Source organism: Arachis stenosperma, chromosome 3, assembly GCF_014773155.1.
Source record: "Arachis stenosperma cultivar V10309 chromosome 3, arast.V10309.gnm1.PFL2, whole genome shotgun sequence".
NCBI lineage: Eukaryota > Viridiplantae > Streptophyta > Magnoliopsida > Fabales > Fabaceae > Arachis > Arachis stenosperma.
In genome coordinates this window covers 168,400,841-168,417,940 of record NC_080379.1, presented here as the reverse complement: position 1 = coordinate 168,417,940, position 17,100 = coordinate 168,400,841, and the positions used below count along the sequence as shown (strand labels likewise).

Below are 17,100 nucleotides of genomic sequence, written 5' to 3'. Positions count from 1 at the left end.
CTTTCTTTCAACTTAACATGAAACTTTTTTCCTTTCGATAGAGAAAAGTAGTTTGAATCTTGTTCTGAAATTTTGCCAAACTGCGATTCTTTTGATAAAAATTTAACGTCAATTTTTAACCATAAACTGAATCTGGCCACACGATCATAGATAATTTGCAATGTCCACTGTCATGCAAGTTATTGAACTAGCAAATGATTCAGAATATAACTCCAAGGTAAGAGCAAGTACCAAAGAAGAAAATTTTCTAAAATGTTACGTATAATTGAGTCAACAAAATACAAGTGGATAGTTCTTGATGGGTTTGGTGCACAAAATAAATATAAAGATGATTAAACAAAATCCACAATGATTGTCTCTCTATTTCCTGTTTACACCCAAACAGCGCCATCGCTTGTTTCCTTGAAATATAGAAATTAGCATTCATTAACTTTTTTCCATCATCCCACAAGTTATCATCATATCCAATAAAACTATCCCATATAATAAGCTAGGTAAGCAATAAAACTCCTATGCTGATTTCGTACAAAATTCATGGCGCAAAGCTTCCTCCAGTTTTTGGAATATAGCTGCAAACACCCCTGCAAAGAGAACACCACAAGGTTACATAATTTTTATTCACTCAACCCATAGGAAGGCTGCAACAGTTAAAACTGCAGGAGTCAATGTAAAAGGCTGCAACACTGCAAATCATGTGAGGAGCCGACTGACTTGCACAAGAAGAAACGATGATAACTCCATTGAAGACATGGAAAAATAATATTGAACGTGTTTATAATTCAGAGGAAGCACTCATTCACAAAATTTATCCTTTCAATTGACCACTGGCTTTTCAGCAACAGAGGGAAATAACAACTCCAAAGTCATTTATAGAGTCTGCTAGAGACTAATACCACTAAAACAACGAGAAACTTATTTAGAACAATACGAATTGGAAACTAAGATCAGTGAAAAAACCTGATAATGGGCTACTCCTATCCTGCAATGAACCCTTCACTAACAGTGTCCCAGGGATCTGCTGAAAAACCTATTAAGACGGATAAAATAATGTAAGGTTAATGTCACTTCTTCCAATCAAATCATTTTTAAAGCCAATGAACAAGCAATCATACCAAAATACGAAGGCTCGACCTATCAGAAGATAAATTTAGTCTTAGTCCATTTGATGTCTCTCCTGTAGGTTGAAAATTGATGGATTTATTGATAACAGGAGAATGATTCTTCAAGACTGAATCACATTCATCTTTGGATGCTACAACCTGTTGAAATGCAATCATGCTTAACAAGCACAGCCATCACAAGCAAACCAAATCAAAATCTGAGACTTAGAGGAAGTAGTCTTACATCCACTGTGAAAGCAGAGGTATTCAGTGTACATGACAGGCCATGCATAGAGAAGTAAGATTTTACAGCTTCCAATACATTAATGGCACCATGTTGGCGCGGAAGACCCTGAAAAATAAATTTGATTCATGTAATTTAAAATTAGGAGCAACGCAAAATGTGTAAGACATGCAACAATATATGGTATAGGCTCAACTGATAAGCATTTGAAGACAACTTTGCATCTATTTCAAATAAAGGAAGACATCTGCCAGAGACGAAACACAAGTGGAAAATTTCTTTAGTTTTGTCACTGTAATAATTATACAGTTGCCAGACAGAAAAAGAATATACCATACCTCAAGCATGAAGGACATGTTCTTCTGCGGCAAAGAAAGTGATGGCTTCTGTATGGGTGGCAAGAAAGACCAAGCAAGCCCCCATCTGGATGTTCTGCCTTGGACAAATTCAGTCGTCTTCACTATGGTGACACCAACCTCCCAAAGTTTTGAAACAAGGGACTTGAGACTTGATTTTCTGCCTACCATTGAAGTGAACCACCTATGACCACATCAAAATAAATGAATATGATTTTAATACAGGTAAAACAACATCGACGGAATGATATTTCTTATGTGAAAAAACAATACCGAAACTGATGCTTCAGCACAACACTGTCTTCAATAATACGAGCAACGAAGGCCTTCTCACCGCCAGGACAAACCATTTCCTTGGAAGTGCCACCGCAAGAAGTTTTTGGATTAAGTCCTGCTTCCTCCAAGCTTTCAAAGAAGGGTGGATTACACATGCAGAAATCAAATTTCTCATCATCCCTGACTACTCCAAGAAGTATGGGGGGTCCATCATAGTTCTTATTCTCATGGACATTTGAATGAAGAGGTAATGAAGGCAAAGACGGCCCTACCTCTTGGCAAATATCTATCCTGGTTCCACCATCATGGAACCCTTCAAGACATGGAGCCTTTTCGTTGTCTTCAACCTTTCTAATCTCAATCAACTTGGCAATATGTGGATTACTGTTAACATTCCTGGTGGCCCACTCAATTGCAACATCAGTCACATCTTCATATAAACAAAGTTGCGTTACAAAATGCATTTTCATTTCATCAAACACATAATGTGCATAAACAGGTAAAACCAAAATAATCCAAAAACCGAGAAAAAGACAACATACCTGATCCAACAAAGGTCCAACCAAAAAGGGAAGCGCCAAGAAGCGGGTAAATGCAATTGGCGCCAGTGCCAATATCAAAACCCCTGACCTTCCCTTGCTGAGAAGAAACGGAGTTGGTTGGAATGATGTGAGAAGAGAGAAGGTCGTTGAGCCAGTGGATGTAGTTGGACCTGTTGGGGACAGTAGGGCAGAGGTGGCCGTCAGGGATCTGCCAGTGGAGGGAGTGGTCGTGAAGGAGGAGGACGCGGGTGAGTTCGCGGGTGGCGTTGAAGTCGGTCCAGTCGAGGAAAGGATGGGCAGCGCCGCCGTGTGTGGAATAGTTGACGTAGGGACGGAAGGAAGGGTAGAGAGAAGCCAAGTGAGCGAAGTCTGGTGGCGTCTCAGCGTACTTGTTGTCTGGGTGAATGGTGGGTTGTTGCTTCTCTCTCTTCCTCTTCTTTCCAATTCCCCCCATAATCTCCAACAACAAACCTCAGAGAGCACATAATAATGTTCCAGGCCAAAAGTGTTCTATATTTGTATTCTTAACTGCAGTGCATACAAGAGTCATGGTAAGTACCAAGCTCAATTCCAAATCCTACAATATGGATATTGAATGCACTTCCCTTCAGCTATCTTGCCAAAATTCGAAAATTCTTTTTGAAAAGTAGTCTCACCAGTAGTATATGGCAAATCTGCCTCCAAATAAGTACAAATTGAAGTTACTATAAAGTACATTTAAGGCTCCAAAAGAAATAAAGTGCTCAAGCATGTAGATATCACAAGGAAAAAAATTACTTAAGGCATACGAAAAGACTACAGAAGACTCCACCAAATAGTCCCTCAGAATTATGTAGATTAAACCTACATATTTATTTATAATTTATTTAATCGCTCAGAATTATGTAGTTTATGAATAGAATAATAAATAAACATCCTAAAATATAATTATAGTCTAATATAAATCTTAAAATATATTCAAAATTTAAAACACTACATAAAATATCATCAACCAAATTCACATGATCTTATCAAAATACAAACTCAAAAGTTAAATAATAAAAAGAATACCTAAATATTAAATGCCAACATGAAATTTATAACAAATTGAAAACGAGAAAAATATAAAAAGTACTACTAAACAAATACGGTAAGCAATAATAATAATAATAGCAGAAAGAAATTGCTTAGGTTGTAAATACTAAATATACAAATCTAAAAAGCCAAGCCTTATATCAAATGCATGGCTTTGGTTTTTCTCAAGTTGCCATGTATGTTAAATAAATGGTTCACACATGTGCACAGGAACTATTCAGCAGTGGCTGCAGCAAGTGTAAAAACAGCAATTGTAAAAGCAATACTAAACCATTAGCAGATCAGCAAGAAAAATAGTGACTGAATTGAAGTTATATATCAATTAAAAATCCCAGAAAAGCAAAAGAAACCGAAGTTATTAACAAAGGCAACTTCATCCGTGTTTATGAACCTGCAAATGGACTGGAGCGAATTTGAAAGTAACAAAATCAAAATAGGAGGATTGGTAGGCAAGTTATTATTCACAGATGCATTGTTATCAGCAATTGTTTCTTGATTAATACTATCATTCATAACTGAAATTAACAAATCATACACAAAATTAAAAACAGCAGCGGTACAAATTATCATTCAGCAACAAACATTATTACATTACAAAACAGCAACAAGTAATCCCTAATCACACTAAACCTTAAATTTCAACAGCAGCAAGTAATCCCTAATCATACTAAACCTAAAATTTCAACAAACATTACAAAACAGCGACAAGTAATCCTTAGTCACACTGAACCTGAAATTTCAACAGCAGCAAGCAAATACAGCAAGAAGCAATCCCTAATCACACTGAACCTAAAATTTCAACAGCAGCGAGTAATCCCTAATCACACTAAACCTGAAATTTCAACAAGCATTACAAAACAGCAACAAGTAATCCCTAATCACACTGAACCTGAAATTTCAACAGCAGCAAGTAATCCTAATCACACTAAATCTGAAATTTCAACAAACATTACAAAACAGCAAGTAATCCCTAATCCCTAAACAAAATTTTCAATAATGATTTTATTTTCATTTTTAGCAGCAGCAAGAAATTTTCAACCAAAATTTAAGGAAGTAAAGAAAGAGCAGCAGCACAAAATCAGCAAAAAAGAGCAATTTCACAATTTCCCATTGAAAATCAGCAAACAGAGGGAGGCTCTGGGGAGAGAAGACGGAGACACGAACAAGAACTGAAGGAGTGAAAGCAGTGACACTAACCTTCGACGGAGACACGGACGGCGACCAGGGAGACGACGAGCAGCGCACCGCGAGCTGCTCCAAGCCAAGAAAAGCGAGCACGGAGGACGGACGAAGGACAGGAGGAAGGAGGACGCCGAGCTACAAGAGAGGGCTTGGCCACGGACGGCGGCAGCACTGCGGCAGAAACGTTATAGGGAGAACCTAGGGTTTTGATTTGGGGATTTAACTTTGCTTTAGAGTTCAGACTTCAGAGTGATTCATGAATTGTTAAGGGGTGTTGGGGGAAGGGGGTGAGGCCCTGAGCAGGGTGGCAAATGGGCCTAAACTCGTCGGATTGGTCTGTGTAATCTGACAGAAAAATGGGTTGGGTTAGAAAATTGAGATTGTAAAATAACAAAAGTCTGTCTAATTCGCACCACTCAAATTACGGATTTTGGCAGGATGGGACGGACTTTCTCACCGGGCTAAGATTTTTTTTAGTGAGTGGGTATTTTTATAATTTTTCCAAAACCTAACTTCTCCCAATCTAACTTACAAGAGTATGAAGATAAAAATTGAGTGTTTTGAATTATGTTTATATTATTTTGGAGACAATATTTATAATTATGTTTTGGATTATGTTTATTTTGCTTTGAAGAGAATATTTATACTTATATTTTGAATGAAAATTTGGTTTATAATTATATTTATTAGATATTTATAATTACAAAGACTTTAATGTTTGTGAATATAAAAAATATAATTTTTATGCCATTAGAAATTATAAATTTATTAATATAGTTGTGAAATTATATATATTACTTAGTAGTTAATAATAAAAAAAGGAACTTTGGCGGACTAAGCCCGCCAGCCCGCAGTTAGGCGGGGCGGGCTAGGATTCTAGGACCGCCTCACTAGGCGGGGCGGGGTGGCCCAGCCCGCCAAAGGACGGGCTTCTGGCGGGGCGGGGCGGGTTTCCCCGCTTGCCACCCCTAGCCGTGAGGGAGTAAAGGCAACGCTAGGGTTCTTTTTTTTTCTCAAAAAAAATCAAAACGGCGCCGTTTACTAAGAACCGGCCGGTAACTGGCCCGGTCCAACCGACCGGTTCCTGACCGGTTCGGCAGTTTTGCAACGGTTTACAAGGGAACGGTTATTATAGGCAGATCGGACCTTTTTATTGCCGGTTCCTGGTTGGACCAGTTTAACTGGCCGGTCCGATCTGATTTTCGGAACATTGAGGATAACAATTAGACAAATACCATTAGACATATACAACTTCAATTTATAATAATACCAGCAGGCAGCAAAGACAACAAAAAACAAGTAGAGAAATACAATTACACCTGGCCGGTTAGTTGCCATTTGTTACATGTACATGTATGTTTAATCAGGTCCACATCCAACTTAGATCCCTTGTATGTGACCTCAAATCGCTTGCACTCGTTATCACCAATCCACTCCACAGACCATTTGTTACTTGGCTTGACAAGTCGCTTCAACCTTTTTCCTTGAACCGGTGCAAGCTTTCTGTGATGGCAGTCTATCAGTCTCCTGTGCTGAACCATACGCCTCATTAGGTAGCAGCGTACTTCTTTGCACATTGTGAGTATAGGCTTGCACCTGTAGTTGGTGATTTTGGAGTTGAAAGACTCGCACATATTGTTAGTCAGGTTGTCCACTTTTGGACCATGACTGAAGTAGGCCCTTACCCATGTTGTAGGTTCAAATTTCATCAAGTATGACCAGGCATCCTGATTAACTTCCTTCAGCCTCTCCATTGTTGCCTTGAACTCAAGCATAGTCGTGCACTTTGCACAGTCCCACACAATTTTCCTAATGTATAAGTCCTTGAAATGATTGATGAAATTCTTCCACATGTACATGACACAATTTCGCACATGTGCATTCGGCATTATCTCTTTTAATGCAGGCATCAGTCTCTAACACAGATTAATTCAAGAAGGACTTTTATCAAATTGCATGATAAGTATTTAAATTAGGTAGAGAAAGTCACTTACTAACCTTTTGTTGGTCAGACATAAAATTCCAACCATATTATTGCAGATCTCCAATGTCCTCTTGTAGTAGGGTCAGAAACCACTTCCATGACTATTTTGATTCAGACCTTGCCACAGCATAGGCAATCACATAAAACTGATTATTAGCATCTTGTGTCACAGCAGACAGCAATTGGCCCCCATGATAGGTCTTGAGGAATGCTCCATCCAAATGAATCAACGGCCTGCATCCACTCTTAAATCCCATCTTGCAGGCGTCGAAACATATATACATTTTGTCGAATGTTGCGGGTGCTTGTGGCTGGAAAATAACGTCCAGCAAGGCAGTAGACCTTGGATTGCTTCTATGTATCTCCATTAGATAGTCCCTCAGATTCCCATACTGTTCTATCTCATTGCCCATGATCTTGTCTTTGGCTTCCTTCACAGCTCTGTAAACCATTTTAGGGTGTAGAACTAGATCAAATTCTTCTCTTAAAAAATCAATAGCCTCATGTGTGTTCATGTGGGGATGAGTGATCATCTTTTTCTCCACTTTTTTGCTGATCCAGTGTTGGTCAGCTGCATTGCTTCCCAGATCTCTTGCGCACGTATGTTCACTCCTATAACTTTTCACTTGGAAACACTGCAGCTGTTTATTGTATGAGAGGTGAGCAATCCAGGGACAATTCTCACTCTTGCAGCCAACTCTAACCCTTTCCTTATCATTTTTAATCCAGACCAACTCCCTCCCCTCAGTAATAAATGAATCCTTCACAACCTTCTTGAACCTCTCTATTGTAGCGAATCTTGTGCCTAGATCAAATCTGCCTTCTCCAAAGCCATATTGTTCATCAAATTCAGGCCAGTGTGGTTTGTTCCCTTCATCCTCCAATGAGACAGGAGTATGCAGCTCTTCAAACTCGTACTCAAACACAATGTCCTCATGATCTGTGTCTGCATCACTGACATACTCTGCAATGGCTGGCCTCATGCTGGGATCCCTAGCAGGCCTAGATTTATTGGGCTGTCTTCCTGGCCTGCTTGTGCTGGGCTGTTTAGCAGGCCCAATAGACCTTGAGGAACCTTCACCAGCTGAGCCCACCCTTCTTACTTTAAATCTCTTCCTTTTAAACTCATGTGTTGCTTGTTTTTTTTTTTTTTTGGCTTCTCCTTGGGATCAACCCCTTTTCTCGATGATGGAGACACTTGTTTCCCCTTCCCTTTGGCAGCTCTAACCCTTCTGCCCTCATCATCTTCACCACTCTCACTCCCACTTTCATAACCAGCTGGTGGTTGTTTATACAGCTCATCTTTCTTACTGCCATCGCTATCATCGTCAGTAGACGAGTCATCCAACTTCTCTAAGTCATTTGGATCGACTTCTTTCTCAACCTCATCATTTTTCTCACAATCATCATCTGCGATCTCAAGTTGGTCAACAGGATGGTAAAAAAATGTAAAACTCTTCAGTATCTTTGTTCTTCAACTTAGCCTGACGCATTTGGTTGATCTCTACATCCCCCCTCAATACATGCAACCTTGACTCCATATCTTTGCTTTTTGGATCATACCAGTAAGCCTCCTTATACGATTGATATCTCAGTCCTTTGAACATCGTGACTAGATCTCCGAAATTGACAAAATCCAAGTCCATCAGAAAAAACTTCTCAATTTGACCATGCAGATAGACTAACTCAACGGTAGGTGTCCTTGAAAAGTTACCCCCATGATGGGACATGGAAACACCAAATACATCAACCATATGCAAATTTTTCAATCCATAACACAACACAAAACCAACCCTTATTATCAAAATCTCCAAAATCTCTCTAAACAATACATGACAAATGACTAACCCCACAACTAATCACCTATGACAATCACTTACAGTCCCTATCAATCCCTTCCTACAACATTGATAACAAATAATGAGTATAAGCAGAACAAATTTGAGCTAATTTAAGATTCGGATCATACTCATTGAACACATTGATATTTTCAATACTCAATATTGATAATTACGTTTGCAGTTTTTTCAATACTCAGTGCGAACTCAACGTTAATTAATCCTTTGGAATTCTAATGAATAGTAGTGTTCGATTTGTTGGATGATTACCATTTTGAATTTTTTGTTAAACAAAAAGTCAAAAATAAGGTTGGTCAGATTTGTTTACTGGTCATTAATTTTTAAAGTTTTGATAAGGATGGAACACTTTACGAAAAAAAACCATAAATGAATTTATATTTTAAATTAATTTTATATTTTAAACCAATTATTATAACCTAAGTAATTCGGTTCAATTAATTTTATTAATTATAGTTATATGATATCAAAAATAATTTTATTAACTATAGTAAGATATTATATAAAATTAGTAATTTTTTAGAATAATTGTATAGATTATAATAATATAATTTAAAAAATTAGTTATTTTTTTAGTAATTTATAAATTATAGAAATATGATATGAGAAATTAGTAAATTTTTAAAGTAAGTTTATTAATTATATTAATATGATGAGAAATTAATAATTATGTTAAATTAATTTTATTAACTATAGTAATATGTCATGAAAAATTATTAATTATATAGAATATTAATCATAATAAGATACTATAAAAATTAGTACAAATAGAGAGTACAAAGAGAGGATAGAGAATACATAAAAAATTGATTTTTTTAATAATTTTATTAATTATAGTAATATGATCTAAGAAATTAATTTTTTTTTAAAATAATCTTATTAATTATGTTAATATGATATGAGAAATTAATTATTATGTTAAATTAATTTTATTAATTATAAAAATATGTCATGGAAGATGATTAATTGTATAGAGTATGAATTATAGTAAGATGCTATAAAAATTAATAAATAAGATAAATATATTTTAACCAAGTTAGACTAGTCTAGTCATCTAGTGGTTATGTCAATAACTCCAAATCTTCAACTCTAACCCCTAACCTCTAACTCTCAAACTCTCATAACTAGTGTTTTGTTTTGTTTTTTTTTTTTTTAAAATAAATATATTTTGTTACACAAATAAAAACCTCATCAACCTTAACGATAAATTTAAAATTAGTAATTTTAAGAGTAGTTTAATTAATTTTATATATATTGAAAATTAATAATGTTATTATATTAATTTTATTAATTATGGTTAAATGATATAGAGAATAAATTTATCAATTAAAATTTTTGTAATATTTTTTAAAAATTATTTTATTTTTCACAAAATTTAATAAAAGAAAGACAAAAAAAAAATAATAAGAGTGATATTTGTGCTTATAATATTTTAATATTTGTGTCCACGTATATTTTAATATAATATCAGTATCATTTTAAAGATAATATTTAATACAATTTTTTATTTTAATTTTTAATTTTAAGTTATTTTAGTTATTATAAAAGTAAAAAATAATAATCAAAATTAATTCCATTAAACTGCTTAATAATTTATTTATGAAAAGATATCATTGTATTTGTATAAATGATCATTCATGGTTCAAAAGATATAATTCATGGTTAAAAATGCCGAATCTCATTTTAAGTTTTGACTGAATATTCGAAACCGCAGTTGACAGTAACAGTGTGGGTGTGTGGCCATGGCGAATCAGCAGAATTTGCCAGAAGGAACAGAACATTATAGAACAATAAACTCTCAAATGGGTCTTCGTTGGTGGCAAAAGTAGCGTTGGCAAAACTACATGCAACTCAATACTCTCATTCCATTCTTCTCGCCACTATTAGCGACTCTGTTCTCAACAACGATTCACAAAGACTCCAAATTTGGTCAATAGCTTCACCAATTTCTATGCTATGGAAGTGAATCCCACTGTTGAGCATGAAGATGTGGGCACTTCTAAAGGGATGGACGGTTTGAGTTATTGAAATTTTTGGTAGAATGTGGGCAATAGACCTCAGGCGTACCCAATAAGAAGCTGCCGAAGCCACCATGACTGAGCGGGGGAGGAAAATGAGTTGGTAGCGTGACGAAGAAGCGAATAGAAGAGGTCTTGGGGATTCAGTCGTTGTTGGCGATGGAGATAATGGAGGAGGCCGTGCATTTACGACGGTAGGGAAAGGGGAAGAAGAAAATTTGGAGAAAAATGTTAATGACAGTAATAGATAATTAAATATGGATATTTATTTAAAAAATAAAAGAATGACCCCTTTATTTTATGTGCAATTGCAAAAAGAACCCCAGAAAACAAATATTTTTATTTTGACATTTTTTGACTTATCGTACGCCAAACACGTTTTTGGCGTTTAAGTGCGCTAAAAAGGAGCGCGTACCGAATCCGTGCCCATGTTTAAGATAAGTTACTCAAAGTTGTTGGTTATAGGTGGGCTTAGTCCAAAGATAAAAATAAAAGTTTTCTATATAAATATTACAAGAAATTTTAGGTCACCCTCTTCACTTTTTTTTCCCCTCTTATTTTTGTCTGATGTCTTTATCAACATTAATCAATTAAATCTTTCAACTTTGAATATTAAAAATTATTTTTTGTTAATCTTTTTATCCTAAAAATATGGTAGTTATTTTGATAGAGTAACTAATTTATTGGTATGATAAAAAAAAATAGACGAATAAAAAAATTATAAATTGTATTTTCACAATTAGTATTTATTTTTATTTTTTTAAAAAGTTATTATATCAATATATATATTAAAATATTCTTATATATAAATAATTATAAAAAAATAAATATATTTTTATAATTATTTGTTTTATTAAGAAATAATTATTTTTTATTATTATGATCAAAATATTTTTTTATAATAAAAAAAATTAAAATAAAATGGACGCCCTAAAACCCCCTTCCCTTGCCGCCCCTTCCACCCATCCCATCCCAATCTGTCACCACTATTGCCACAAATAGGCAACTGTAGATCTCCGGTCGTTGTCAAATCCAGCTTCTCCGACCACCATGCTAAGCGTGCTGCTGTTGGAGAGGCACTGGTGGGAAGAAGAAGACTCCTCCGATAACCATCCTTCAAGGATCGAAACCTAGTGAACCACGATCTTAACCGTGTCGAGTTACCTATGCATCGACCCCGGAGGTGGCATTACACAGAGACGACGGCCGCAGCAGTTGCACGAACTATCGTGCAGTTAGTACAGAACAAAAGAGCAATCGGAATTCGTTTTCTAGATGAATAATTAGGGATTTATTCTCCGATTCTTTGATTTTAAATTTGTTATTTTTTAAATTATTGGGTTCGTTTTTTTATTTTAATATTTTTGTGTCACAATAATAAAAAATAATTATTTATTTTTTAATAATGAATAAAAGACAAATAGGTCCTGACCTTTTAAAATGAGGACATTTTTGTCTCTCAAAATTGAAAAATACATTTCGATCCCTCACGTTTTAAAACGGCCGACAATTATACCCCTCCATCCATTTTGGGCAAAAAAAGGGCAACAGAGCTAGCTGACATGGAGGGGTAGAGAATGACGTGTCCGTTACACTTGTTGAAGTGGATTGAGACAAATTATTAGTGGACAAATTCGTCCCTTAAGGCCAAAACGACGCCATTCTTCCGATGAATTCAATATTTCGACACTCTTCTTCTCGTTCAACTGCCGCCATTATCACCCTTCTTAAAGCCTGCAAGACTATTCATCACCTCTACCAAGTCCACGCCTCCATCATCCAACGAGGCCTAGAGCAAGATCACCTCATCATCTCCCCTTTCATTTTCCTTTCCACCTCCTTTGTCGCCACTGCTTCATATTACACCTCCGTCTTCGACCGCGTCCTTGGCCCTTCCCCTTTTCTCTGGAACTCCCTCATCAGAGCCCACACCAAAGAAAGTTACTTTTTTGACGCCCTCTCTACTTTTATTTGCATGAAGGCACATGGGTCTCTTTCCGATAGGTACACTTACTCTTCTGTGATTAAGGCCTGTTCAAGCATGTGCAAATCCTGCGAAGGAAAATTGCTCCATGGCTCGGCGTTGAGGTGTGGGGGTTGAAGGTGATATGTTTGTTGGAACCTGTTTGGTTGATATGTACGGAAAATGTGGAAAGATTGGTGACGTTCGCAAGGTGTTTGATGGAATGTCTGAGAAGAATGTAGTTTCATAGACGGCCATAGTAGTTGGATATGTGAAGGTTGGGGATATGGTGGAGGCAAATAGGCTGTTTGATGAAATGCCTCAGAGGAATGTGGCATCATGGAATGCGATGATATGGGATTTTGTGAAGGTGAAAAATTTGGGCAATGCTAGGGTAGTGCTTGATGCTATGCCGGAAAAGAGTATTGCTTCTTTCACGATCATAATTGATGGCTATGCAAAGGCTGGTGACATGGCTACCTCAAGATTCTTATTCGACCAAGCTCCGGAAAAAGATATTGGTTAGCTTGATGTCGGCTTCTTCTTAGTTGATTGCCTTATATGTATGTCCCATGTTCGAATATACCACTTCAACCAGACCAAGAAGGTGATAGCAAATTAACAATTTGTGTATTTAGTGGTCCCAGTTTAGTGTGTTTGTGTGTATATTTCAAGGTCAATTTCAAGCATCTGGATGATGCTTTTGATATATCGAATGATCTCCAATATTTGTGCTCCCAGAAAATAGTGACTTAATTCTTGAAATACAATTTTTTATGGTATTGCACAGATGATACATACACGTATAAGGTTGTTGCTTCTCTCGAAAAAGTCTTGCAGGTATTACTGTATGTGTTAGGATTAGAATTAGTTTAAAATTCTCAAATTTAGGCCTTTATTTTAGTGCTAGTGTTTATATATATAGTCTTACAAAAATATGGTTAGGGAAGATGTGTTCTGTTCCTGCATTGCAGGAATTTGAGCATGTGTATGGTGACATTATGAGTGTGGTCATAGATGTCAATGAATTAAGGTTCTTGGTTAAGCATATGAAAAGTATGGTGAGGAAGATGGATAGGTATGTTAGTAACACTAAGAATTTGTATAATGAAATGGAGGTTTTGAATCAATAGAAGCAAGCTATGAATAAGTTTTAGAATAATCAAAATGAGGAGAGTAGGAGGGTCATTGAGCAGAAACTCACATGGCAGAGGCAAGATGTTAGATATCAAAGACTAATTTGTCTATTAAAATTTTGTTCTCCATTCAGATCAGCAACTAAAAGTCTAAAACGGATATTTAACACTACCCTTCCAGGTTAGCATGTTCCGTTGCCGTTTTGAAGTCCAACTCGACAGAGGAATCTAATTGTCACGCGTTTTAAAACGTGAGGGATCGAAATGTGTTTTTCAATCTTGAGAGACAAAAATGTCTTCGTTTTAAAAAGTCAGAAACCTATTTGTCTTTTATTCTTTAATAAAAATTATTACAAAAATATGTTACAAAAAATAATTATAAGAATATATCTGTTTCATAATTATTTATAAAAATATTTTAATCTACATATATAATTACGTATTGATATAATATTTTTCAAAAGAAAAATGCTAATTGAAAAATATAATTTATGTGATAATTTTTATTCTTTCCTTAATCCTATTAATACATATAAAGTAGTCGGTATACTAGAACAAGAACCTATAAATATTAGCCTTTTATAGCACAAATGATAAAAAAAAATCTCACTTTTTTTTTTAGAAACTTGGGAGCAGAGAGATTTTTCATTTTTGAGAAACAAAATTTTTAGTGTTAAACATAATTTCTAGAATTTAGACCATTAGAGTGAGAGTAAAGGGTTGTAATCCAAAAAGGTAATTGAACGAGGAGGCTAAAGAAGAATGTTGATTTACATAAAAACAAAAAGTTAAAAACACGTCAGATAATAAGTGTAATAGAAGCTCGAACAATTTCTATTTTGTTGTATGTTGCTTGTTTTGTATATAGTTTATGGTTTTATCTTTGATGGGCAATATAAACAAGGATTTGTTTTACATAATTTGTTACGCACCATTCCCATAAAAGGAGACACAGACGCATTGAATTAATATTGGGTATATTTGGTTTAGCGTTTAGATTATAAAGAGTACATCTAAATTTTTTAAATGTTTTAATTTTTGGTTTGATTATATATATATATATATATATATATATATATATATATAATACAAATGTAATTTCATATTATGAAGTTTAAACACACTTAGTTTTAGTTTATGCGTTCACTTTTTATGTTAGTTTGTATTTTTATTATTAATCTATATTTTTAGAATATATTTTTATACTGTGACCAAATAAATAATTAAAAAATTATATTTTTATTATTTTTATATGATTGATCTCCTAATTTTAGAGGATATTCTAAATGATAAGGCTGCACACGGATCGAATCGGATATAGTCAAAAATTCTATCCGATCTGTACTGCACTCATCGGATCGGATCGGATATGGTATCCACAATTTTTTAGGCTGGATCCGATCCGATTCGATCCGCAAGTTTGCAGATTGGATATCGGGTATATCCGCATAATTAAAAAAAAATGTTTTCAAATTCTATTTGGCTGTTTTTACAAAAAAAATAATTTTTCACCTGTTTAAGTATATTTAATTCTAAAATATTATCAATAAAAGTTCTCTTGAATAACAAAAAAAATAATAACATAAGATTTAAGTTTAATTATTCTAAGTCGAAGTACAACATAAAACATAAAAAATAAGATATCATAAAATTTATAAAACAACACACTAAAATTTATATCATATTAGAGTTTATTTTCTTAAACTATGTTATTTATATGTGATATGCGGATATGCGGATTTGCATATCAGATCCGCAGATATCACTGCCAAATCCGCAATCCGATCCTACCATAGTGCGGATCGAATCCGATCCGATCCGATGGCTCTGTAGATCGGATAATATCCACAAAATTCGAATCGGATGCGGATAATTACCGCAAATATGCGGATATTATCCGATTTATGTGCAGCCCTGCTAAATGACCGAAATCAATCAGGATAACTTGAAAATACATGTTTTTTTTTTTTTCTTCGTTTCAAGATTTGTTTTATTTATTCATTTAAACTTGATTTCTCCAATGTCAGATTAATAGGAAAAAAAAACATGTAAAAGTTTATTTTATTTTAAAATCAATAAAAAGTATTTGATTAACACAAACTTCTTATACGTAATATTTTTTATATAAATATTATGAAAAAATTTAAGAGTTCAACGCATTTTCCTTACTTTAATTTTGTCTAGTCAACTAACTCTTTATGTTTTTAAACTAAGAGCATTGATATGTGATATCTCTCATTATTATATATATATAGCACAAGTGATAAAATAAGTCTCACTTTCTTTTCTTTTCTTTTCTGATATTACTTGTTTCACATATTCTTTTGAAGTTGACGATGGAAAAAAAAATTCAATAGACAGTTTATTATACTATGTCTTAAAATTTCAAAACTTAAAGAAGTGAGTAAAATATGTTACATAAGAATTTCTCTCTTAATAATATTATGTTTCACATTATACATGCTTATTCTTATTTTTTTCTTGTTTTTTTTTCTCCCTAATGCGAGATGCTCTATCTAAATTTTTGCAGCAACATAAATCTCCAACAAAGTTATAAATTATTTATTTATATATCTTTTTAGAATAAAATTAAAAAATTATTTTAATGAAAAAATCACAAATTCATCATATTTCTTGGCGAACCTTATCAAATTTATTGTGCTCCCCTGGCAAATTTCAAATGCATCAACTTCACAACCGCTTCGTTTAGTGTTGGAGAGCACCACTTCTACTATTATGTTAAATTGATTTGGATCTATTTGTTTTTATCAAATTAGTAAGAAAGTAATAAAAAGATAGAGTAATAAAATACAAAAATACACATATGTACATCTAATTTATTTGGTGAAAATCTATCTAAATCTATTTGTTTTTATCTTTCTTAGGTATGTATGTTCACTCCTATAAATTTTCACTTGGAAACACCGCAGCTGTTTATTGTATGAGAGATGAGTAATTCAGGAACAATCCTCACCCTTGCAGCTAACTCTAACCCTTTCCTTATCATTTTTAATCCAGACCGACTTTCTCCCCTCAGCAATAATGAATCCTTCACAACCTTCTTGAACCTCTCTATTGTAGCAAATTTTGTGCCTAGCTCAAATCTACTTTTTCTAAAGCCATACTGTTCATCAAACTCAGACCAGTGTGGTTTGTTCCCTTCATCCTCTGATGAGACAGGGGGTATGCAGCTTTTCAAACTCGTACTCAAACACAATGTCCTCATGATCTATGTCTACATCACTGACATACTCTGTAATGGCTGGCTTCATACTGAGCTCCCTAGCAGGCCTAGATCTATTAGGCTGTCTTCCTGACCTATTTGTACTGGGCTGTTTAACAGGCTCAGTAGACCTTGAGGAACCTTCA

The 17,100-nt window shown here is 34.6% G+C and overlaps 2 protein-coding genes across 4 annotated transcripts; both read right to left on the bottom strand.

Annotated features, from left to right (window-relative positions):
* Positions 1 to 243: 243 nt before the first annotated feature.
* On the bottom strand, positions 244 to 5,024 carry LOC130969955 (uncharacterized). 3 transcript variants are annotated; one of them, XM_057895877.1, is made up of 9 exons: positions 4,790 to 5,024; positions 3,175 to 3,192; positions 2,519 to 3,046; positions 1,974 to 2,406; positions 1,683 to 1,884; positions 1,345 to 1,452; positions 1,113 to 1,259; positions 958 to 1,027; positions 244 to 581 (listed from the first exon to the last, which is right to left on the bottom strand). In XM_057895877.1, exons 3-9 carry the CDS (start codon positions 2,970 to 2,972, stop codon positions 511 to 513), a joined length of 1,485 nt encoding a protein of 494 aa, XP_057751860.1. In that variant the 5' UTR covers positions 2,973 to 3,046; positions 3,175 to 3,192; positions 4,790 to 5,024; the 3' UTR covers positions 244 to 510. The 3 variants fall into 3 exon arrangements, with proteins under 3 accessions (XP_057751860.1, XP_057751859.1, XP_057751858.1); XM_057895876.1 differs by having other exon boundaries at positions 2,519 to 3,192; XM_057895875.1 differs by lacking the exon at positions 3,175 to 3,192.
* Positions 5,025 to 6,859: 1,835 nt separating this feature from the next.
* LOC130967277 (uncharacterized) lies at positions 6,860 to 12,853 on the bottom strand. Its single transcript, XM_057892096.1, has 4 exons — positions 12,755 to 12,853; positions 8,639 to 8,657; positions 7,933 to 8,168; positions 6,860 to 7,801 (listed from the first exon to the last, which is right to left on the bottom strand). The coding sequence occupies exons 1-4, from the start codon at positions 12,851 to 12,853 to the stop codon at positions 6,860 to 6,862; spliced, it is 1,296 nt and encodes a 431-aa protein (XP_057748079.1).
* Between the last annotated feature and the right edge of the window lie 4,247 nt (positions 12,854 to 17,100).

What these genes read in the sequence shown, in the direction of transcription:
- LOC130967277 (XM_057892096.1), bottom strand. Translation starts at nt 12,853, where the DNA reads ATGGCCGTCTATGAAACTACATTCTTCTCAGACATTCCATCAAACACC. An exon ending in CTCCATCATCGAGAAAAGGG is followed by an intron (nt 7,802 to 7,932) that starts GTTGATCCCAAG and finishes CCTGCTAAACAG; the next exon opens with CCCAGCACAAGCAGGCCAGG.
- LOC130969955 (XM_057895876.1), bottom strand. Translation starts at nt 2,972, where the DNA reads ATGGGGGGAATTGGAAAGAAGAGGAAGAGAGAGAAGCAACAACCCACC. An exon ending in TTGGACCTTTGTTGGATCAG is followed by an intron (nt 2,407 to 2,518) that starts GTATGTTGTCTT and finishes GTTTATATGAAG; the next exon opens with ATGTGACTGATGTTGCAATT. An exon ending in GTGCTGAAGCATCAGTTTCG is followed by an intron (nt 1,885 to 1,973) that starts GTATTGTTTTTT and finishes ATGTGGTCATAG; the next exon opens with GTGGTTCACTTCAATGGTAG.